The 20,670-nt window shown below is 41.1% G+C and overlaps 1 protein-coding gene across 4 annotated transcripts in view; it reads right to left on the bottom strand.

Moving 5' to 3' along the window:
• MTR (5-methyltetrahydrofolate-homocysteine methyltransferase) overlaps positions 1-20,361 on the bottom strand; it is a 50,876-nt gene extending 30,515 nt beyond the window's left edge. Inside the window, exons 1-11 of one of the 4 annotated variants that reach the window (XM_039568693.1) lie at positions 20,307-20,361; positions 14,377-14,588; positions 11,776-11,865; positions 10,884-10,953; positions 9,977-10,069; positions 9,778-9,884; positions 8,442-8,501; positions 5,671-5,765; positions 1,865-1,965; positions 1,458-1,519; positions 582-649 (exon numbers count right to left, since the gene is read on the bottom strand). In XM_039568693.1, the coding sequence (XP_039424627.1) occupies positions 582-649; positions 1,458-1,519; positions 1,865-1,965; positions 5,671-5,765; positions 8,442-8,501; positions 9,778-9,884; positions 9,977-10,069; positions 10,884-10,953; positions 11,776-11,865; positions 14,377-14,588; positions 20,307-20,328 (980 nt within the window). In that variant the 5' untranslated portion in view covers positions 20,329-20,361. Of the gene's footprint in view, positions 1-581; positions 650-1,457; positions 1,520-1,864; positions 1,966-2,081; positions 2,289-5,670; positions 5,766-8,441; positions 8,502-9,777; positions 9,885-9,976; positions 10,070-10,883; positions 10,954-11,775; positions 11,866-14,376; positions 14,592-20,306 lie in introns of those variants that run through there. The other 3 variants (XM_039568692.1, XM_039568694.1, XM_019281262.3) reach the window with 3 other exon arrangements.
• Between the last annotated feature and the right edge of the window lie 309 nt (positions 20,362-20,670).

The following is a 20,670-nucleotide window of genomic DNA, read 5'->3' as shown; positions in this document are numbered from 1 at the left end:
AGTTTATATCAGGGTAAAAATCAATCACAACAGCCCTTTCTTTTTTGAGTTTAAGTGAAAAACAGAGGCTTTCTCACTGACCTACTTCCAGCAGGAAAGATTTCAAATGCTCCTTCTGACTAGCCAGGACCAGCACCAGCTGTACAGCATTCACAGAACTTATGTTTAGGCATTTCCCCAACATACATACACACACACGCACACACCCACCCCTTCCTTCCATCTACCATCAAAGGAAACCTTAAGTTTCACCTTATGGCTAAGATTGCCAAAAAGAGAAAGAACATACAGCACAATAAAGCAGAGACTGGGAAGTCTATTCTACCCACCAGTAAAGAGGGAGAAGTAATTCTGAAACAATTTTAGATGACAAAACCAAAGAGGTTTAATCCTTGTTTGAACCATGCCTCTACTCATTCTTCAATGTAAGCCAGGTTGTGCCCACTTCACATATTGCTGCTATTGGCATTCAAGTGATCCATCTTTTCAGGAAACTCTAAGACAAGCCATGGAATATTGCTCCACAGAAGCAGCACTTAAGTTTAGTTCACAGTCCACCAGAGCTGTAGCACATGAAGTACCTGATATGTGCTGGTGTGGTACCACAGCAACCACCAACTATGTTGACCAAACCATCCAAAGCAAAATTCTGTAAGAAGAAGGAATATTTTGTTCAAAGTTATTAAAGCTATGTTTTTAATATATACATATTTAATTCTTTTTCTCCATGTGTTAGGCAATTCAGGGAGATCACAAGAAAAACACTAAATTAAAAAAACCAATTAGCACTATATCTTTAGGATTCTCTTTAGGATTTGAGACATGGATTCCCAAGGCTAACCAGCAATTTCAACACCTAATTTCAAGAGACTACATTTGAAACTGGCCTATTTTATACTGAAGCCCTAGATGAAAACATAAACGAGTATCAAAGACTAGTCATACTGTATTATAAAAGGGCATTAACATGCAGCAAATATTGTGTTCTTGCTGATACACTGCAGCTTCAGACACACACCTTGGACAGACCCAGTGGCACGTGGAAAGACACACTGCACTGGAACACCCCCACCATCAGCAGTTCCCGTATACACAACTCTGTAAAATTGTGCCAAGTTCATAAACACCACTCAGCTTTTTGAACAACTCCCAAATACAACAGTAAGAACATAGGAGTGCAATGAGTAACACCCACAGATCAAGTGGCAGGAAACCTTAGCTTAGTACATAAAACTAATTAAGGTTTTCAGTTTCCTAAATAGTTCCTAGTGTGATACTTCAAATCACTATCATTCAGCAAATTGCCTATAAACAATCCAAATTACATATATAGCTACCCAAAGGAAAAAAAAGAAAGAATCCTACCCCAATATTGTAACAAATATACACAGGATACGAGCAGAGTTCTTGTCTACTAGTACATCAGATGTGACATAATCAAAATAAGTATTTTATACCTTTATATGCTTGGCAGTCACTTCTGGAGTTTCATCATAACCGCCAAAAGTATTGGGAAGACCTTAAAACACAGGATTTTTTAGTATTAGAATTTGTTTAAAGTCCAAAAGAACAAATTCCATAAAAGGCACATTTAAAGCAGCTACAATTGTATGAGGACTAAAATGCCTCATCACCCTTGCAATCACTACTCAGCAGATTATTAATTATGCAAGAAAGCATTCTAGACTCATTGTCACAGAACTAACAACAGTTACTTTCAGCAGTTAAAAATACTCTTACTCTCTTTTTAATTGTAAAAGCAATCATCTTCTCAAGCTACTTCAATTCTATTACTGCTAATGAGACGGACAGGTTAGCTACATTTCATGTGCCTGTAAGCATAGGAACATGTGCACCAACACACCTGCGTTGGGGTAACAGATGATGTAGGCTGTTGTACATTTTCCAATTGTTTCAATGAATGGACGCATTTCAACTGCCCCTAAAGCACAATTTAAGCCAATACTGGAAAATAAATTTTCAAAAATTATGTTGAAGCAAAAACACCTTTTACACACAAAACAGATGAATGCTAGCGCTGGCAACTGCTAACTCCCACAATCATCTAAAATAAAACCAACCTGATCTCCAATTTCTTTAACCATCATCATCATCAATACAGCAAGACTGTGCAAAAGGAGAACCCTCAGGTGGAAGAAAAGCACGAGAGGGAAGGGGGCTGGACTGAACTGAACTGGGAACAACAAATCAAGATTTCATTTCAAAATCCAGGAGGAAAGTGGCAGCATTTTGACAGCAACTGCAGCAACACGACGGCTCTGTATTTTCTAGGTAAGAGAGAGAACAAGTGGAATGAGAATGACAGACTGGAAAGGAGTCTTGTGCTGTAGGAAAAAGTATGAAAAAAGGTTTAAAAGGCAGGATCTGCTTCAAGCTGCTAAATCCTCATTCTCTTTACAAATTATACATAAATTATGTCAACTTTGGAAGAGAGCAAGTGCCTCCCCCAAGAAGCCTCATGGCAGCACTAAGCTTGGGCAACTGAATCTGCTACATCTTAATAACCAAGACAGCACTACAGCAGAAGAATTTTTACATGAATAAGTTTCTAAACAATTTTACCAGTATATGAGATACAACCATATTTCCTTTCATTCAACAACAGATACGTAAATGAGACTTGCACTCAAAATATCTCCATTTGTATTAAATACAGAAATTTCTCTTGCAGAAATATATCTTTTACAGGTTTCCTGATCTTTCTGCACCATTCTAGAAACCACCTTGTGAGCACTGCAAAACTTAGAAGGTGTTCATAGAGGTGCTGGAAGAAGAAAATGTAAAAAAGCTTTCTCCTTTCCTGGAATAACAGTCTCAGAGAGGATGCAAGTGAACCCACTGAAACAGGAATGTGTAACAGCCACATCTCCCAACTAACTGAGCTACACAGGCAGCCAAGCTAATTAAGTGCCTGGATGCCCACTTAGTTTCACAGAGGTCAAGAGCAAAAAAGCCCTGCACAGGACTGGGAGGATAAAGTGGTTTTTGACTTTTCTTTTGTTTCCAAGGAGTAGGCAGGGCCTTGGTAACTTCACAAGTAGCAGCAATAAATGCTCGCAGTCAGATTTACTTGTTGAACAGAATGAAAAAATGTTGAAATCTGAGAGGCTTACAGCAACATCCAAACCCAGGATCCTGAATATCACAGTCACAGACCAAGATCAAATAATACACAAACCCCTTCTTCCAATAACTTAGGCATGACACAGCTGGGGTTTTGGTTGGTTTTTTGGTTTGATTTTTTTTAGCGGGGGAGGGTATATATGTATGGTTTTTTTAAACAGCAAGCTCTACCTTCAAAGTGCTTTCTCTAATACATCTCATACTAGCCAGAAAAATTTGAAAATAACCTTTTTATTCTCATTTCAAGATTTGGTGTTTACATATCTTTAAATCCATCATACAGATCTCCTGGATACAAAGAGCAAGCCCAAGGAATACACAATTCATTTCAGCAATGAGGTTCTGGAATTTATTTCAAAGTGTGGGCCCATCCCTCAAGATTTTCAGAGCAAAGCAAGGTAAGAATGGTTAGCAAGACTGCCCTTATAAAATGCAGACAAATGCAATCTATTTCCTACTCTTAAGTCATTTGATTTACAAGCTTCCAGCTCATACATCCCACACTCTGAACTGCCTGAATTATTACCCATTACAGGGGTTGCTGACAAGTATACTCATGAGCATGACACAATCCAAGCACTACCTGTCTCAAAACTGTAGCACAGACATGCACAATCATTCAGAATAAAAAAGTAACTTCTGTGGCCAGCATCATCTCCTCACAGCACTCAACATCATGCAAGAAAACATCTGAGAAAAGCAAACTGTTAATCATGCCTTAAAAGCCAGCAGCCTTGGACCAGATTGCTGATATTCTGTCACTGCTACCCTAGTGTAATAAGCATCACACACTCATCGTAAACATCATCTCCCTCCCTTGCTCATTTCTTCACAGCAGTCATACATAAATTTCTATGAAAGGTAAGACTGCAGAATGCCCTTGGGACCAGAGCAAAATCCACATTATGGCCCAAAACTCAGTGTATGTCTTCTCAATGCTACCACAGTAAAAACAATCACAGGATCTGAAACAACACATCTGAGCATCTTTCATGGCAAGCAGCTTGACACACATCTTTCAGCACTTACTAAGCACAGCTCATGAGTTTCACAGCTACCACCTCCATCACCCAGACACAAAGCACACACTTTTAAGGGTGGGCTCCAAACCAAACTGAATTAAGGATGACACATCACCCTAATCAGGGCATACACAAACCAAACAGAAACACGTGAACACGTCTAACATGATTCCTAGGATACTACTATTAATCAGCTTTTTCACAACCCTAAAGCCACTCTGCACCAATTTGGCCACAGAAACAACATTAAATGCAATCTGTTCCAACCTCTAAAACCCTTCTGCTACAGTGCTGTATAGTAGCCTTTTCACAAATGAGAAACAGGCCCCAAACATTGAGACCCATTAGACAGCTTTTATGAAATATGCTTTAATAAATTCTTGATTTCAGCTCCAGTGCCCTTCTCTCTTCTTCAGAAGCAAGAGAGTTAGAGCAAAATTATCTGAGACAGACTCATGCCAAATATGGATCACGAGGCCGTGATGCTGAGAGAAGAAGTCAACTACCACCCTGTTCCAAGAGGCTCCATATGTTACTTCTGGAACACCGTCTGGTCTGGGAAAGTGGAGCCTCAAGGGCAGTCAGGAAAACTGTGAATGCAGTCTTCTGCTTCTGCATCACTGAGATGACAGATTGCGTAGTTTAGCTGAAATTTTGTTGTAAAAACAAATAATGGCTCATCATAATGTGCATGGTGTGCACTACTAACAGTGAATTAAATGCTTTCAGTTAGAATATTCTAGGAAAAACCAATCTATTTCTGGTGTAAGCTTTTGTGTGAAGAGAACCAACCTGAGAATAAAAAAAGGCAAAGAGGGAAGAGGAGACAAGGAGGAGGTAGAACACAGAAGAAACACAGAAGAACAGATAACCAGGGGAAGGTATTCAAATGAACATACAAAACCTTGCACAATGACCAAATCCACTGACATTAGCCATTTGCACAGATCTTAACCTCATACTTATTTCAACTTTTCTGCCTAAATAGAAAAGAATTAAAGTAAATGGAGGCATCAGGAGCTCTCAAAACAACCATGCACATCCTTAAGAAAAACACTCAGAGCACATTTTTCTAAGAGTTCAGTCAAAAGAACACTGCAATAGTTATCTTACGACTTTCTCTTTCAAGACACCCTGAAATACTCTCAGCTGGCACTGTTTCCCTCTAAGAAAGAGATCTAAGTTCTGCCTGTACCAGGGATTGGCTCCTTGCACGGCCCAACACAGTAGGAGATGGCAAACTACAGTATCAGATTTTGACCTAATTGTGATTTCAGTGTAAACACAAAGCCCCAGATCATTTAAAGCAATGAATTAAAAATTCAGCTTTCTTTGGAAAAATAATTTCTGTTGAGGGAACAATAAAAAACAGGTTAGAAATGCATGTAATTACATATGATCACAGTTTGTACAGCTTCCATTTAGCTGCAAGCAAGGGTTAAAATAGAAAAGAATCTCAATCTACAAATAATTAACTAAGAGAATGAATGATATATTTCCTTACCAAAGTGGCTTACTGTGGGAAACACTAATGACAAATGCCTCTCCTGTCTGGCCAGAGAGGGTACGCCCACTCTTATCCACAATGGTTCCAGAAACCTAAATATCAGTTGAACACAGAGAAAGGAGAAAAATTAAATGCACAACAAAATGAAAAATTAAAATGGATGAACTGCTATAATTCAAAGTAGAGAGACCTGTGCTCCACTCAAAGTGATGAGGCACAACTCAAACAGAAAAATTAAACCCTTTTCACCATATAAATGTTTAAATGTTTATCTAGAAGAAAGAAGACTGGTCAAAGGTTTTTGTCTTTCCCTCTCTCCCCCCTCCTCAGGGGGGAAAAAAGAAAACAAAAGAAAAAAAAAAGAGAGAAAACTACTCTGAACCACCCAGCAGCCAGGTAGCATGAGTACCATGGTATCATTCTGATGATAGCCTCTGAAAACAGTGGTTTTTTATTTAGGCAGCTATCAGCAGTCACCTTCTCTTCACCTCCCCGTTTAAGTTATTTCAGGTCTCAGGATTGTTATTAAGCAGTTTGGTGGTGGCGGTTGGTGGAAAGGTGGGAGAGGTGGGTCTGACCTTAAAAACAAGTTACTCCTTTTGCCACAAGGGAACATCAAATGTTGCAACTCGGTAGTGGAAGTATAAGTCTTAACCTGTATAATCACACTTCTTTAGCAGTACACAGAAAGAGATGTGCAAATAATAAATAACGTGTAGACCCCAACTAACAACTGCGAAGTCAAGAATTTGGGAGGCATCTGGATGAGCCAGGAAAGCCTCCTCACATGTCCTGTTTCTGGCCAGGACAAGGTTAATTCTTGCAATAGCCAGGAGGGGGCATGGCTACAACACAAAGGTTATACCACATCACTGCCAGGTGTGGGAGAAGGGAGTCTCTACCAGGGAGAACGGATTCCTTCCAGTGGGATGGAGCGGTGGGGTAACACCAGTTCTGAGCCGGAGGGAGCGGTTTGGGAGATGCCGTCCGAGCCACAGGGATTGGTCAGGGTGGCATGACTGCAGGGCCAAGCTCCATGGCGAGCATTTTTGCATGTGAATCACTCGCTCTTTTGTACACCTTTGTTAATAATATTATTGCTGTTACTGTTCCTTTTCTTATCTTACTGCTGTTTCCAGTCAGCTGTTCTTATCTCAACCCCTGATCTTTGCCTTTTGTGCTTCCAATTCTCCTCTCCTTCCTGCCGAAGGGAAGGAGAGAAGGGGAAAAAGTGGGGGAGAAAGCAGTGCATGTGATTTGGAGAACCTCAGTGAGGGCACTGATTTGGAGAGTACCATTCCTACACCACAACACCAGGTCTAAAAGCCTTTTTTTTCCAGAAGACGGAATGAGTTTAGAAGACTCCATGCAAAGTGAATCCACTATTTACTCCAAAGTATGCTTTAATATTGATGCCATTTCCCACCTTCAAAGTACTCAGTCAAGGGAGGTTATCAGTGGAATATTAGAGAGTTGTGCTAAGGGTTGTAACTTCTCGGCATAGCTGAACTGAAAAGGGAGCAAAGAACGAGGAACCAAGCTCAAGGACCACTGTTCAGGGCAATGAAGACAAAAAGTCAACTCAAAAACTCTCTGTGCTAATTGACCAAGTACAAAGTTGTGAACACAGGAGTTCTACACAATGACACCTCCAAACCCAGCTTTACTGTTCTAAAAGCTAAACTAAGTAACAAAAGAGACTTTTATGAATGCAATTTCCAAGCTCACTAGCAGTGAAGCAAAACATCAGAAACTACAAAGAAAGAAATGGAAAAGGCAGAGAACATCACTAGGCTATCACACAATCCCTGACGTCTGCACTTTGAGTGCTGTATTCTATTGTCATTCCACTCTGACTTGAGGAAGTGGAAAACAAAAACAGGACAATAATGAATGAACCAAATGGGACAGCTAAATAGAAAAGAACTCTTCAGGCTGAAAAAAGATGACTAAAGGAGGCTCTCACAAAGGACTACAAATGCCATGACTATGCAGCAAAGGGAAGAACAGCTGCTCATTATCACTTTTAAGAGGCGAATGGCAAGACACAATAGAAGTTATCAGGTGAACTGCCCAAAAGTAAGCAAACTTTCAAACCAGCACAATCATTAGATTCGAAAGTTACAGACAGGTTATTTTGTATATGCCCAGGTGCCTAGGTTTAAACAAAGATGCAAGGAAGGAGTAAACACACTCAAAAAAAGCCTACAAACAGATACAAACTGCAAATCAGAAAGCCTGGACTGCAAACTGCAGAAAACTGGAAAAATACAACAGAACTTTCAAAAAAAGCTTATTCTTTTTCTATATTTCTTCCAATGCAATCATGATCAGCAACTATCAGAAAAAGACACATCAGAGAAAGAATATGGAGTAAGACAGATTTTTATGACTTGAAATGGCCACTCATTCTATTTGAAAATATGTCAGAATTTGCTTAATTTCATCCTTGAAGCATTGGTTCCTATTACCCTCAAGACTGCAAGCCTGAAAAAAAAAAATCATCATTAGACCTTTTCTTGTGGAAATACACAGAATGAATACACACTGGAATAAAGTCACTCCTTAGTCTATGGCTTGATCAGCTGAACAGAGCTATGCGAGGCTGATTTCACAAAGCTGTAAGAGTTTTTACTTTCACAATCATGTGGAAAAAGTACATTTCCAATAAACTCATTTCCTTCATTTCAAAGCACTTTAATCAACTGCCATCTCAGCTAGTTCACAAATGAAGCTTAAGCACATGTAAAATATTGAAATATACTTACAAATATGGGTCGGGAAGCATACTCTTCCTCAAACAACATCTGGAGTGCAAAAAGAGCTGCCTACAGAAGAATATGTTGCAAAACATTAATCATGTTTTCAGAGTTCTTCAGATTGTTCATTTTTTTTTTTCTGTTTATATGGGTTTGATGCCCTTTTATATTTATTTATTTCATGGCTGTTTATGCAACTTGCTAGCTCATATGGCCTGGCAGAACTTACTACACTCAAGTAGTTTTATCCTTATCCTCAACATCTTCCAAATGCTCCAAAACACACTTTGGTACCAAGTAGAAAGGAAGTATCACAGGGAAACCAGATAAAACTAAGACTACTCTGAAACCCAAATCACATCAGCAAGTACTTCTCCCGCCTATCTGCAGCACAACCTCCATCCCAGATATGGTTGTATGTACTCTTCCCAGTACACATTCACTGCCCTTGAGTCTGTTTAGACATGTAGTGTCCAAAGGGTTCCAACCACCACAAATTTTTACAGTAAGAACTGCAAGTGACTCCTTTGAAGGTCCTGAAAATGTCCTCCCTCTTCAGGGTAAGAAAGTTGCCCGTGGACATGCCCTTAGCACTATATTAAGCCTACAGGCTCCTAGCCAAACCTCCACGATGACTGGTCAAATCTGCAAAGGGCATGTGATGTCACTGCGCATGTTATTCAGCCTGTGGCAAAAGCCTAAAGAAATGCTCTGTGCATAACCAGCCAGACTTTTCCACAAAAAATTGCAAGACAGTTTTAAGGACCCTAACAACTCCACCACCTGCACTTATTAGGGTGTTATTAGATAAAGAAGAAGGTGTTAAAATCCCATGAATTGTGGCATATTTCATCATTTTTTTCTTTCTAATCTTCAATTCCAAATTTTTCTTTCTTAAAACTGATGGCAGAGTTCCCCCGCAAAAAACACCTTTTAATAGAACTGTCTTACAAGCCTTCCCATGCCTGCAACCAGATTCACCGGACATTCCCTCTCCAGTGTGCATCACAAGCATCCTTTGGACAGACAAGCTTACAGTGAAAAATACAATCAGAAGCATTTGGAGATGTTGAACAATACAGTAAAGCTTCTGGGAATAAGATGACAGCTGGCACAGACAGCCAGAAAGATACAAATGGCACATATTAAGAGGCAAAAGAAACATTCTGGAAAAGGCTGATTAAAAACCATCTCACATTCTACCCATTTGCTGTCAACTGAAGAGTCTTTTCATGTATTTAGTAAGCAGTAGCTGATACCTCAAAGAATATTATCCTGAATTTCCTTAGGTAGCACACCAAATACTTACATTAGAGTGGTGGGTATTTTTCCCTAGAAGTCTCACCTTAGCATTGGCGGTATCAAATATGGTTTCCACCAGCAAGATGTCAACTCCCCCATCCAAAAGTCCTTTGGCTTGTTCTGTATAGGCTTCAACCAGTTCATCAAAAGCTGTAAAACAGGAATGATGTTAATTTCATCTGGAGATACGTCTTTCAAAACTACTGCCTATGTCAAATAACTTGATGGTTATAAATACTTACTTATGTTCCTGTAGTCTGGTCTCTCCACAGATGGTGACACAGAGAGTGTCCTGTTTGTTGGACCCATGGCTCCAGCAACATATCTCCTAATTCCTAGACCAAGACAGAGGAGGGGAAAAAAACCCTATACTATTTCCCTCTGGCTTTACAGTGACAGTCAATAACCTCGTTTGAATATTCTGGCATGTGCAATAAAACCCCCACTTTTTTAAAGCATATTTCAAATCTTACGTTTTTATTGCATACTATGAATTACATCAGTAATGTGCTATCTGAACAGCAGCAGCACTGTTAGCTTGAAATACAGTTTGTTTGCAGAATACAAGCAGAAATGAGTCTTTGAAAGGCAGCATTGTCTACAGCAGTGTAAAGGAGCTCTAAACCCTCTCACATAATGCCTGGAAGGCATCTGTAGAAATGAAATTAAAATTTACAGATGACAGTCACATACTAAGACCATTCCATTAGTTTCTGAATAAAGTTACACCATTAGACAAACACCAGGATTAACTGGTAATCCATGTTTACCTATAATCAGCTATCCTAGTTCTGCAGTACAAAGACTCGTGCCATACAAACCTAAGGAACTTTTAACAGTCCCTGCTGAATTTATTTTCTCTAAAATACATCTGAAGATGTGTATCACTTGCAGTCTAAACCAGGCAGGCACAGGACAGCTATGCTGAAGACCACCTTAAGGACCAGATCCTTCAAACATGATGAAATTAGTGTGATATGAATAGAGATGTGAAATTGCCGCTACTGTGCCTAACCTGCAAACATGCACGGTACCATTTTATGTCCCCAGAATGTAAAACATCAAGTTATCCTCTAGTTAGCAACATTTCAAAGATTGCAGCATTGTCAAAACCACAAACAAGTAAAAAGTTAAAATAATACTACTTACCTGTCTGAGCAGTTACAGTGTCTGCTGCTTTTCTGGCCACCTCTGCAGAGACTCTGTTTAATCGATATGCCTGGAACAATTACAAAAAATTACTGAGCAACCTTTAACTCAGTCCAGGGTAACTCATCCTCAAAGAAACACAACACTTCCATCCAGTAGCTTGCTGTACACTCTGAAGGCTCCCCAAGTCACACAAATATGTATCAGCACTATCACAATGCTCCAAAAGGAACAGCACAATACATCTCGGCAACAGAGGTACATGGCAGGTTCATCCTGTGCATGCCCCAGTCTGCAGCTGCGAATCAAAAAATTTCATTCTTTAAGGTAGTAAATAAATCCTGCTGAAATCAACAGAAGCTGAAGAACAGCACTTTGATGACAAAACTAACCTACTCTTAAGTTAACTTTTTATTCAAGTAGCATATTTCCAACTATTTACTTTTACATATTTCCTCAAATTCTCAAAATAATACATAACAAAGAATAGGCACAATAAATGCAAACAAGAAAGGACTTCTACATACACCAGCACAAACAACACATAAGCAATATCCTGGAAAAAAGCAGTTCCATTGTGGCATTTGCTAAGTTGGATGGACTGAAGCAAAACATCTCTGTTCACAGAACTGAGAGATTCTGTGACTGCTCAAGCAAAATCTAGGACTAATTATTATTGCCTGTACCTCTGTCAAGAAGAAGCACACTATGTCTTATGTCTGTGACACAGCAAGCACAACTGTCCACAGCAGCAGAAAGGAGCTACAATCTCATCACATGGCTCAAGAGGCAGCATGCAGCCGATAAGCACAACACCAATGAATCCTGGGACCAATCTTGGTTTCTAGGACATGATTAATATTTTAATGCATAAACAGTTTAGCATTCTTACCAAATGCTCAAGGCCGTAGTCAGCCTGTGCAATTCGGGTGCTGCTGAAAGTGTTGGTCTCAATGATGTCAGCGCCTGACAGCAAGTACTCCTGCAAGACATGAAAGAAAAAAAGCCTGAGGTATGGAATGCAAGTAACCCAACTGCTTTGTCTCATCCAGTTGACAAAATGTCACAAATCGTTTCCCAATTCAAAGCTGATCAAACTCTAAAGGCCTTATTTGAAAGCACAGGGCCAAAGCAATAGAAGTGTTCACGCAACCAATTTTCAGAATTTCAGCCACACTTTCTATTAACAAGTGACATTTATAGAGTCACCTCTGCCACTGGAGATTTCTCTGTCACATTCTAGATTTCTGCACAGGGATATGGTCAGATGCAGTCTGATGGCCACCAGCAAGCAAAGACTGCTGTGGGCAGTCTCAGAAAAGGCCCAAATTAAACAACAAAAGAAAAGATTAGAAAATTTGAATGTTCTGAAGGGAACAGCACAAGAGCACACTGGGATAGAATACAAGCTTAGGAGAATTATGTAGAAAAATGCAGATGTCATTTAAAGTTTAACTAATGACTGAGATTCATAAAACATTCAAGCTTTCCGCTCTATTTTGGTTGTCCAATTCCCACTGAAGTAAACTGAAATCAATGCAAACTGAAACATTTTTACAGATTCTAGCCTGCATTTGTATAACCTCTATCAGTTGCCCTTCTCCCTAGCTCATCTTTTTGATCCCTTTGAACTCTGACACGATCCCTGCATATTCAAGGAAACTAAAACACTTGAAGTGCTAGTAAATCAAAAATACTGATGCCACCATTGAACATAAACCACTCAGATTTTCCTACAAGAAGCAGATGAACTCATTGAGTTCAACAGTACGAATAAAGTCTTGATCCAAATGACAGCTAAAAATAAATGTTTTAAAACGTGTTTTGCTGCAAACAAATATGCTTTCTCTCAAGTCCTGTTGAAAACATATTAAAATACCTACAAAAAGATATACAAAAATACACAAGCTCTTACATGTCAACCAGTAACATATTAGTTTTCTGAAAATTACCTAACATGTTAAATGTGTATAAGCCCTCCAATTTACTGTCTACTATCACAGAAGGAAATAACATACTCAAAGCAGGAAGGTAATTTTTGCCTTTGAAAATACATCACATCTCTTACCTTTGAATCTGACTTTGCCAGGCAAGGTGCAGCTAACATTTACTTTTTAAGCTACTGATATATGTGAGATCTAACTGACTGGGTCATTAACAAAAAAAAAAAAAAAACAAACAAAACCAAAACAAAAAAACCCACCATACAGATAGTGGGATTATAGTTACTTTGTAGAAATATTTTTATCTATTATTGTAAATTCCTTCTGTCCAGTTATCAGAAGAAATAACAACCAGTAGCTGTAAAATATGAAGTCACCACCCATTGCTCAGAAAGCCTCTGACCCAATAGTTGTTGCAGGGATGGGGACCACAAAAGACCGTTCTTCCTAAAGCACCTCTAACTGGCCATTAGAGAGATAACAGCAGGTTGCTTGGTTTGAGTCAATGCATACATTCTCAAGTTACATCACTACTGCTCTGCTAAACTTGCCAAATTCAACGGTTCAAGCAGCTTACCCTATTAAAACCACAAACTATTATGAATTCCAAGGTTCAGGAGCACTATCGCTCAGTTGAACTCAATTTACAGATACTTCCTTTTGAAATTTTTATGGGTCAAAGACTGATTCCTTCCAGCTCATCATTCTTAAAATCCAAAGAATGGCAGATAGAATGTAAATTAAAAATTACAGATTACCTTCCAAGTTTAACAAACATAAACCAAATATGATTCTCATCAATGAAATATACATCTTGTCAATAAATAATTGGAAAAACCCAGAACACACATGAGGCTTCAAGTGAATAACAAACAGCTGCAATGCTATTCAAGCATTCTAATTATTACCGTAAGACCTATGAATACCTGCAGCTCTATAAATACAAGACTTAGGAAAGTGTTTTTAAAGTCTAATTGAAGACAGGAAAACAATGAAATCTGTTTTCAAATTCCTAATCATCAGCAGATTAGACTGTTTTATTCTCTGGGCCACACATTAATATTCTAGGGAAAAAACAAGACGGCAGAAGCACATATACTGATAAGGAAGCTCATACACTCATTAACTACAGAGGCCTGCTTCAGGCTGCCACATTTAACAGCCCTTTAATACACAATTATAGGAACACATCTAGAATTCAGATATGTCCTACTTAGATGCATTTCAAGTGCTAGCTGAGAATAAGAAGAGGAAATAAAAAAAAAATAAAACAGAATCTACAATTAATAGAAATACATCAGGGACTAAGTCAAAAAGGGATTTAAAAATAGCACTGCCTGGGTGACATCAGGAACCAAGACAAAAATGCTGTGCTCACACAACCAGAACAGTCAAATCTGCTCATTCTTTTTCACATGGTTACCTAGCATTCTCTTCCCTATCCCCAAAAGACACTGGAGTGCCAGGAGCCTGTGGTATGGAAAAGGGGAGTGCAGAGGCCAAGTTCTCCCTCCCACTCTTGTCGAAAGACAGAAACCAGAACCACCTACCTTGTGTATGTCACAGATTATGTCAGGCTGAGTTATACTGAGAAGGTCATTATTGCCTTTCAAAGGCCTGGAATGATCTTTAAATTCATGCCCTCGGAAATCCTCTTCCGTCAGCGCATGTTGCTGGATCATGGTCCCCATGCCCCCATCCAAAACCATTATCCGCTCCTGCAGAATAGATTCGATTTCATCTTCCACACTTTTCTGGGGAACTGCTGGAAAAAGATAAACCCAATATTTAAGTAGTTCTGAAGTTCCCTATCTATACACCTGGCCAACCTGAGCCCTTCCCATTCAAGAAACAGAAGAAAGTAACTAGTCCTCTACTGAAATCAGGCAGTAACTGGTTTACTTCACCTGCAATTCCAATCACCTGATGTCACGTAATAGCTGCATCTATCTGAATACAATTAGGCTCAATTGGTCCTTTACCTAAGGACAGTAAACGACACACAGTCAACTACAGAAAAAAATCAACAAAAGCTCACAAGGGCATACATGAAAATCTCTAAATAAACTAGCTTCCAAAACTGAAAAGTGTGATAATTTCCACACCAGCAACGTTTGAACAGCAATGCAGAGCTGCCTTTTGGTACCAGACACCACACTGTAAGTGGTACCCAAGTACAAAACAGAAATTAGTAAACTTCATTTAAAAAACAAACAAACAAATACCCAAACCGACTTTAATTGCCTATATTGTAATGATAAAGAGAAATAAACTGAGCAAACAAAAACAATTTTTCAACTGAGTCCTAAATTCCCTTAGGATTACAGCAGTAAATGACAACTTGGCAAACACCGAGATATGCCAACAGGTAATAGCCAGGCTTTACTTTCTTTTGCACAAACATAACAAGATACTCTTTTCCTCTACAATAATGCCAGAAGAAAATAAATCAGGCAAATCACACGCTAATTATAAGATATTGGGCAGGGTAAATCGAACCATGACAAACAAAATACCATAGAAATTTCAGCACTATCATTAGGAATGAAGAAGCAGTACTGCTTCAAGATCCCAAACAAAGCCCATCCCAAACATTAAGCAAAAAGCCAGAACTATAATCTGAGGCATTAAAAAACAAACAAAAACCCCAAACAAACAAACAAAAAAAACCCACAAAACACCCAAGACCACAGCAAAAGAAATTCTACTTTTCCCCTTTAGAACATGGAATCATTTCAAAATGCAAACACATATACAGAATCACAGAGTGGGTCAGGTTGGAAGGGACCACAGGTCATCTGGTCCAACCTCCCTGCTCAAGCAGGGTCATCCTAGAGCACATGGCACAGGATTTTGTCTAGACAGTTCTGGAATATGTCCAGTGAGGGAGACTCCACAACCTCTCTGGACAATCTGCTCCAGTGCTCGGTCACCCTCACAGTTAATAAATTCTTCCCCATATTCAGGTGGAACTTCCTGTGCATCAGTTTCTGCCCACTGCCTCTTCTCCTGTTGGTGGCACCACTGAGAAGTGCCTGGATCCATGCTCTTCGCACCCTCCCTTTAGATACGTATAGGCACTGATAAGATTGTACATACAGCAAAATAATCGAACAGCCTCTTTACCAAAAATCCAAACTACAAGAGTAGGACTCCACTGATGTTTCACAGGCATGCAGATGAATGATGTGCTATTCTTCATCTGTTTCCTTCATTCAGCTTCATCTTACTTGTAATTAAAGACCTGTTTTGTGTTTTGGTTATGAACTATCATCAAAGCCCTTGTAAAAAATGAATTATTTCTGAGGTACAAAAATATCCTTATGTCTCATTACAGCTTAACTTACTACTACACACAAGAGTACTTAAAAATCACTGGCAACTGCTAACTGAATTGACTTTTTTTCCTTCTGCATTCATGCAATGTATCTTCTGTTTTGACATCGGTACTGTTAAAAAGCAATGTGCTGGAGAGAAGCTGAGGCCATGAGGAAAGCATTGCAAGGTTACATTTATACCAACACTCTGGAAAAACAGCTCGACATCAGAAGTAGTCTCAGCACGAACAGAAGCCAAAGCAAATTTGCTCTCTAACAAGTACGAAGGATTTGAAGGCAGATTAAAATACCAAAAAAGTAAGCCACCCTTGCTTCAAGTTGAAAGTTTTAACACCACACAGGCAGGCTCAGCAGGTTCTTACATAAGAGTTTAAATCTACTCACGTTAAACCATCAAATTATTCATGAAAATAAAATCAATCCTTGAGCTAAAGGCTTTTAGAAGCAAGACACGAAAAACTGTATCTGAAAGTAGGTCAGCAGTGCAGACTCCCATGGAGCATAACTCATGTGCTTCACAAGAGCCACAGCCCAGTGAGACACACAGGCATTGGAGCTCACTGGTGCTTTAATGAGCCTCCTAAGCCAACTCCTTGGCCCTGAGAGCTGCAGCCCAGAGAGCTGAGATGGGCTATCAGAGTCCTCACAGAACTAGTCCTGCTTTCTATAGGCTTCTATCCCTTTACCCTACATGCTTCCCAACTATCTCCTCATACACACTGGGAAGTGAAGATTTACCCTTTGGTTGTAATCCTTAACCTCACGTGGTCCATTTTGCTTTCTCTACTGCTTCCCTCACCGAACAGAAGCAATGAGCAGTGTACAGTTTTCTTCTGATAGGAGGAGATCTCCGCCTCATCACTGCAAAAGCCTTATTCAGAAGTTTTCAAAACCTGTGCTTCCTCAGCAGCATCTCAAAAAGCTGCAGGAAATAGGGTGGGAATCATGAGGGTGTCCATCAGTGCCAGAGGTACGCAGACTCTGTTTTACATAGGGATGCAACAGCTCCAAGCCCACCAAAACCCAATTTACCTGTCCTTGCTATGGATAACACCTGACTCTTCTTCCAGTAGGAGCATGTACTACTTGAAGTCGTGTCCTGGCATACTGATGGTGTAATTTCAAGCTGGAAACAAAGTCTGCAGACAGGTCCAAAACCACTCCAGAAATAAAAGAAGATTGATGCAAAAAGCCATGCTAGGAAGTGCTGAACTCTGCCCTTGGAACAAAAGCAGGGAGGAAGCTGGGAGTCAGGTCTACTAACAAGTACCATCATCTTAATTCAGCATTCAACTCAGGTAATTCCCCTCTCCAGCACAAACAGGGTGCAAGAGCTAGTCAGAGAATAAAAGAAAAAAATGTTTGGAGAAATTCCTAAGCAGGGAAAAATCAGGTCAGTCTTTTCTTTTTTGTTGTTTTTGCTTACGAAGCCTGCTCCTACCGCTGCTCAGCCAGGAGCTGATTAAAATTTTGTTTAATAAAGGTCACTGGTGAGCTCTGGGAAATGGATATCCTTGTCCATTTAGAAGTGTCCAGGAAAATAAACTGCTTCTACAGCTATAACAGAATAGTAGCAAACCAGCAGTGGTAACAGGACCCAGGACCAATTACCTTGATTTTACACTCTGCTGAAACTTAAAACATAAAGCACGTTACCACATAGTGTTGTAGGGCTGGAACTAGTTTAGAAGACCATACCAAATTAACAAAAATAACAGCACTGGCCTAAAAGTCAATGGGATGGCAAAATAAAAAAATCCTAATACCCTGGTTCACTTCCCCAAGGTAAACACTCTGTCTTGAAATCATGTGAACAAGGGAATTACTTGTCTGCAACAGAGAAATTATCTGAGTTACAAGAACTTTTACTCCTTGCAGAGTAGCTGTTCACCCCTACAGTCATTCACTAACAATTATAAACTTCACCCAACTGTAACCTTCCATTTTTCTCAATGGAAGCAACTAAACAGCCAGGGAATAAGGCAAGACAATCTTCCTTCATCTCCTTATCCCAACCCAATCACATACAGGCCACATGTGCAGAATTGAAGGGATGTATGTTTTCCACAAGAAACAGGACTTCAAAGGTTGCAATTTTCTCTAAACCAAACTCTTCTGATGCCTGCAATGATTCTCAAAAGGTACTGTTTTTTTATTACTTATGCACTTCCACTAAAAATTTATTTTTAGTATAAAATAGCCTGGTATCCAAGTACTTGGAAGGGAATAAAGGATTACAAGTTGTTTCCAAAGCTTTTATAAAGGAGCCACCCAGCTGTGACAGCATTGAAGTATTTTCATCGCATTAATGTGCCAGAACACAAGCAGAACTACGTGGAAAGAGAGGCACTTACAGTACCTGCTGTTTCCTAGGCTGACCAGCTCCTCTCTTGACTGGAAACAGGACATCTCCATATTTGCACACCCGAATTAAACACACCAGCATTCCCCTGCACCAGCTCCAAGCACAAGTCTCCCCCATCATTCAAAAAATTATTGTACAGCATGAAGAATTTACATTATTTGTAGCTAGAAAGGATGCTCTTGCTATTAGCCTGCCACAGAGAGCTCATAACCTCAGCATTATTTGCTGTTCATTTAATTAAATCGTCTTTAACTGGATGCCCTCTGGCAATAGTAAGTTTCATGAACTGTAACAGCAGATGCTACACAGGTCCTCTGCAACAGCAGGCAGCAGCACTCCATTGCTATGTTACTTGCTGCCCAGCCTATCCAAAGAGAGAAGTACTGGATCTTACCACTTCACCTTGGGCACCTATGTGCACCTTGCTAATATTTCCATGTCGGCACCTCTCTTTTGAACCATTCAGTTCTTACACAACAGACAGACAAGATACTTATGTACCCAATGCATTAAAAAAGTTAGCTTGAGAGGCAAACAACCACTACAAAAAGTCACTGAATTTTCAGAATAAGTGTCCTGTTAGCTGTGCCCACTGTCTCTATCCCAGGTTTAGAAAGCTCCCTGTGTTGTAACTACAACTGTCCATCTTCTGACATTAAACTGTTCACAACAGATATTCATTACAGGCAGGATTCTCAGGGAAACAGACCTGCATGGCCTTGCTTTATGGGATGTCCTGCCCCTCAAAGGCTAGGGAGAAACACTGCGCTCAGCTTCTGCATAACCCTCTCCCGAACCCAGGTCCTTTCCCTTACTGCCAGATGGACACACCACCACCTACTGCCTCGTGCTTGCTCACTGGGGCTCCACAAATACCTCCGGCACGCAATTTTTGTTCCCATCTATGGAGAATTTCTCTCCCACTGCCACCACCTTCTCAAGCTGCTGCTGCAACACCTTCACACTTCCCATTTCAGCCAAACCCATTTGGTTTTGCAGCAGGGCAGTCGCTAGCCCATGGCTTAACCCCAAATAGCACGGGAGAAGGGGCACGGCAGGTCAGGTCAACATCATCTTTGCCAGAGGAACCTGGAGAAACCGCAGGCCACAGCAGCTGACTATGGTGCCCAGCAGAACTGCAGGCCTGTTTGCCATGCCGAGGGATGCAAGCCCGAGCTGAAGCACAGGCTCAGCAGCAAGCACTCCTTCACAAGTACTGAAAAAGGAGGTGCTTGGGATCTCTGCTGGCTGCAGCACCACTGAAAGCAGACACTGACAGACCAGTCCATTTTAAAACACCAACGCCAAATAGGAGCTGTAATTTTACGTATCCTCCCCATCCAACAACTTCTGTTTAACCCGTGAAATGGCACTTTTGGCTGAGCCCCAAGCAGCTGGAGCACACCCAAGTCCCTACCACCGAGCTCCGGTTTTTACTTTCCCGGCATAACTGTGTCGACGGACGGGTCGGTGCGGGTACCCTGGCGGTCCCTCCCGACCCCTCCCTAGCAGGGTGCAGCTGCTCCAAGGGGCCAGCGCCAAAAAGCGCCCTCACTCACTCCCTAACTCGCTCACTCCTGACACCGACACGCCACACGCGGCTTCTGCAAAAGTTACACGCGGTGCGTAAGTGACGCCCCCGCCTGCAGCGAGCCGCGGGCACCACCAGAATCTGACGGGAGGGCGCGCCCGCCGCCCCTCAGCCCCCGCCGCCCCTCAGCCCCCGCCCGGCCACCCCGGGCCCCGTCCCCCGCGGCCCCGCGCTCGCGGCCGTTACCCGGCGGCCCCGTGGGCGCCATCGCTGCCGAGACGTCACCGCCCGCGGCCGGGGGCCCGCGCGCAGCCCGTGACGCGCGAGCTCCGCGCCGAGCGAGGGCAGGAGCGCGTGCTGCTCTTGGGCTGAGGGGAGCGGGAGTCGCCTGTCCCTGACACACGGACACACGGACACACGGACACACGGACACACGGACACACGGACACACAAAGACACAGACCCAGGCCACAGCTTGGTCTTCGAACTAACTCGCCTAACGTTGAATGCCTCGGAGAGATGACTTTGGAGCCCGGCAGAGCTCCGCAAAATTGAGTTGCCCCTCATCGCGGGGAGAAGCGGGGCGCGGATGTAGTGTAGGGGCATAATT

Source organism: Corvus cornix, chromosome 3 (genome assembly GCF_000738735.6).
Source record: "Corvus cornix cornix isolate S_Up_H32 chromosome 3, ASM73873v5, whole genome shotgun sequence".
Classification (NCBI taxonomy): Eukaryota; Metazoa; Chordata; class Aves; order Passeriformes; family Corvidae; genus Corvus; species Corvus cornix.
Note: the sequence above shows the minus strand (reverse complement) of the source record. Positions and strands in the feature narration are given on the sequence as shown.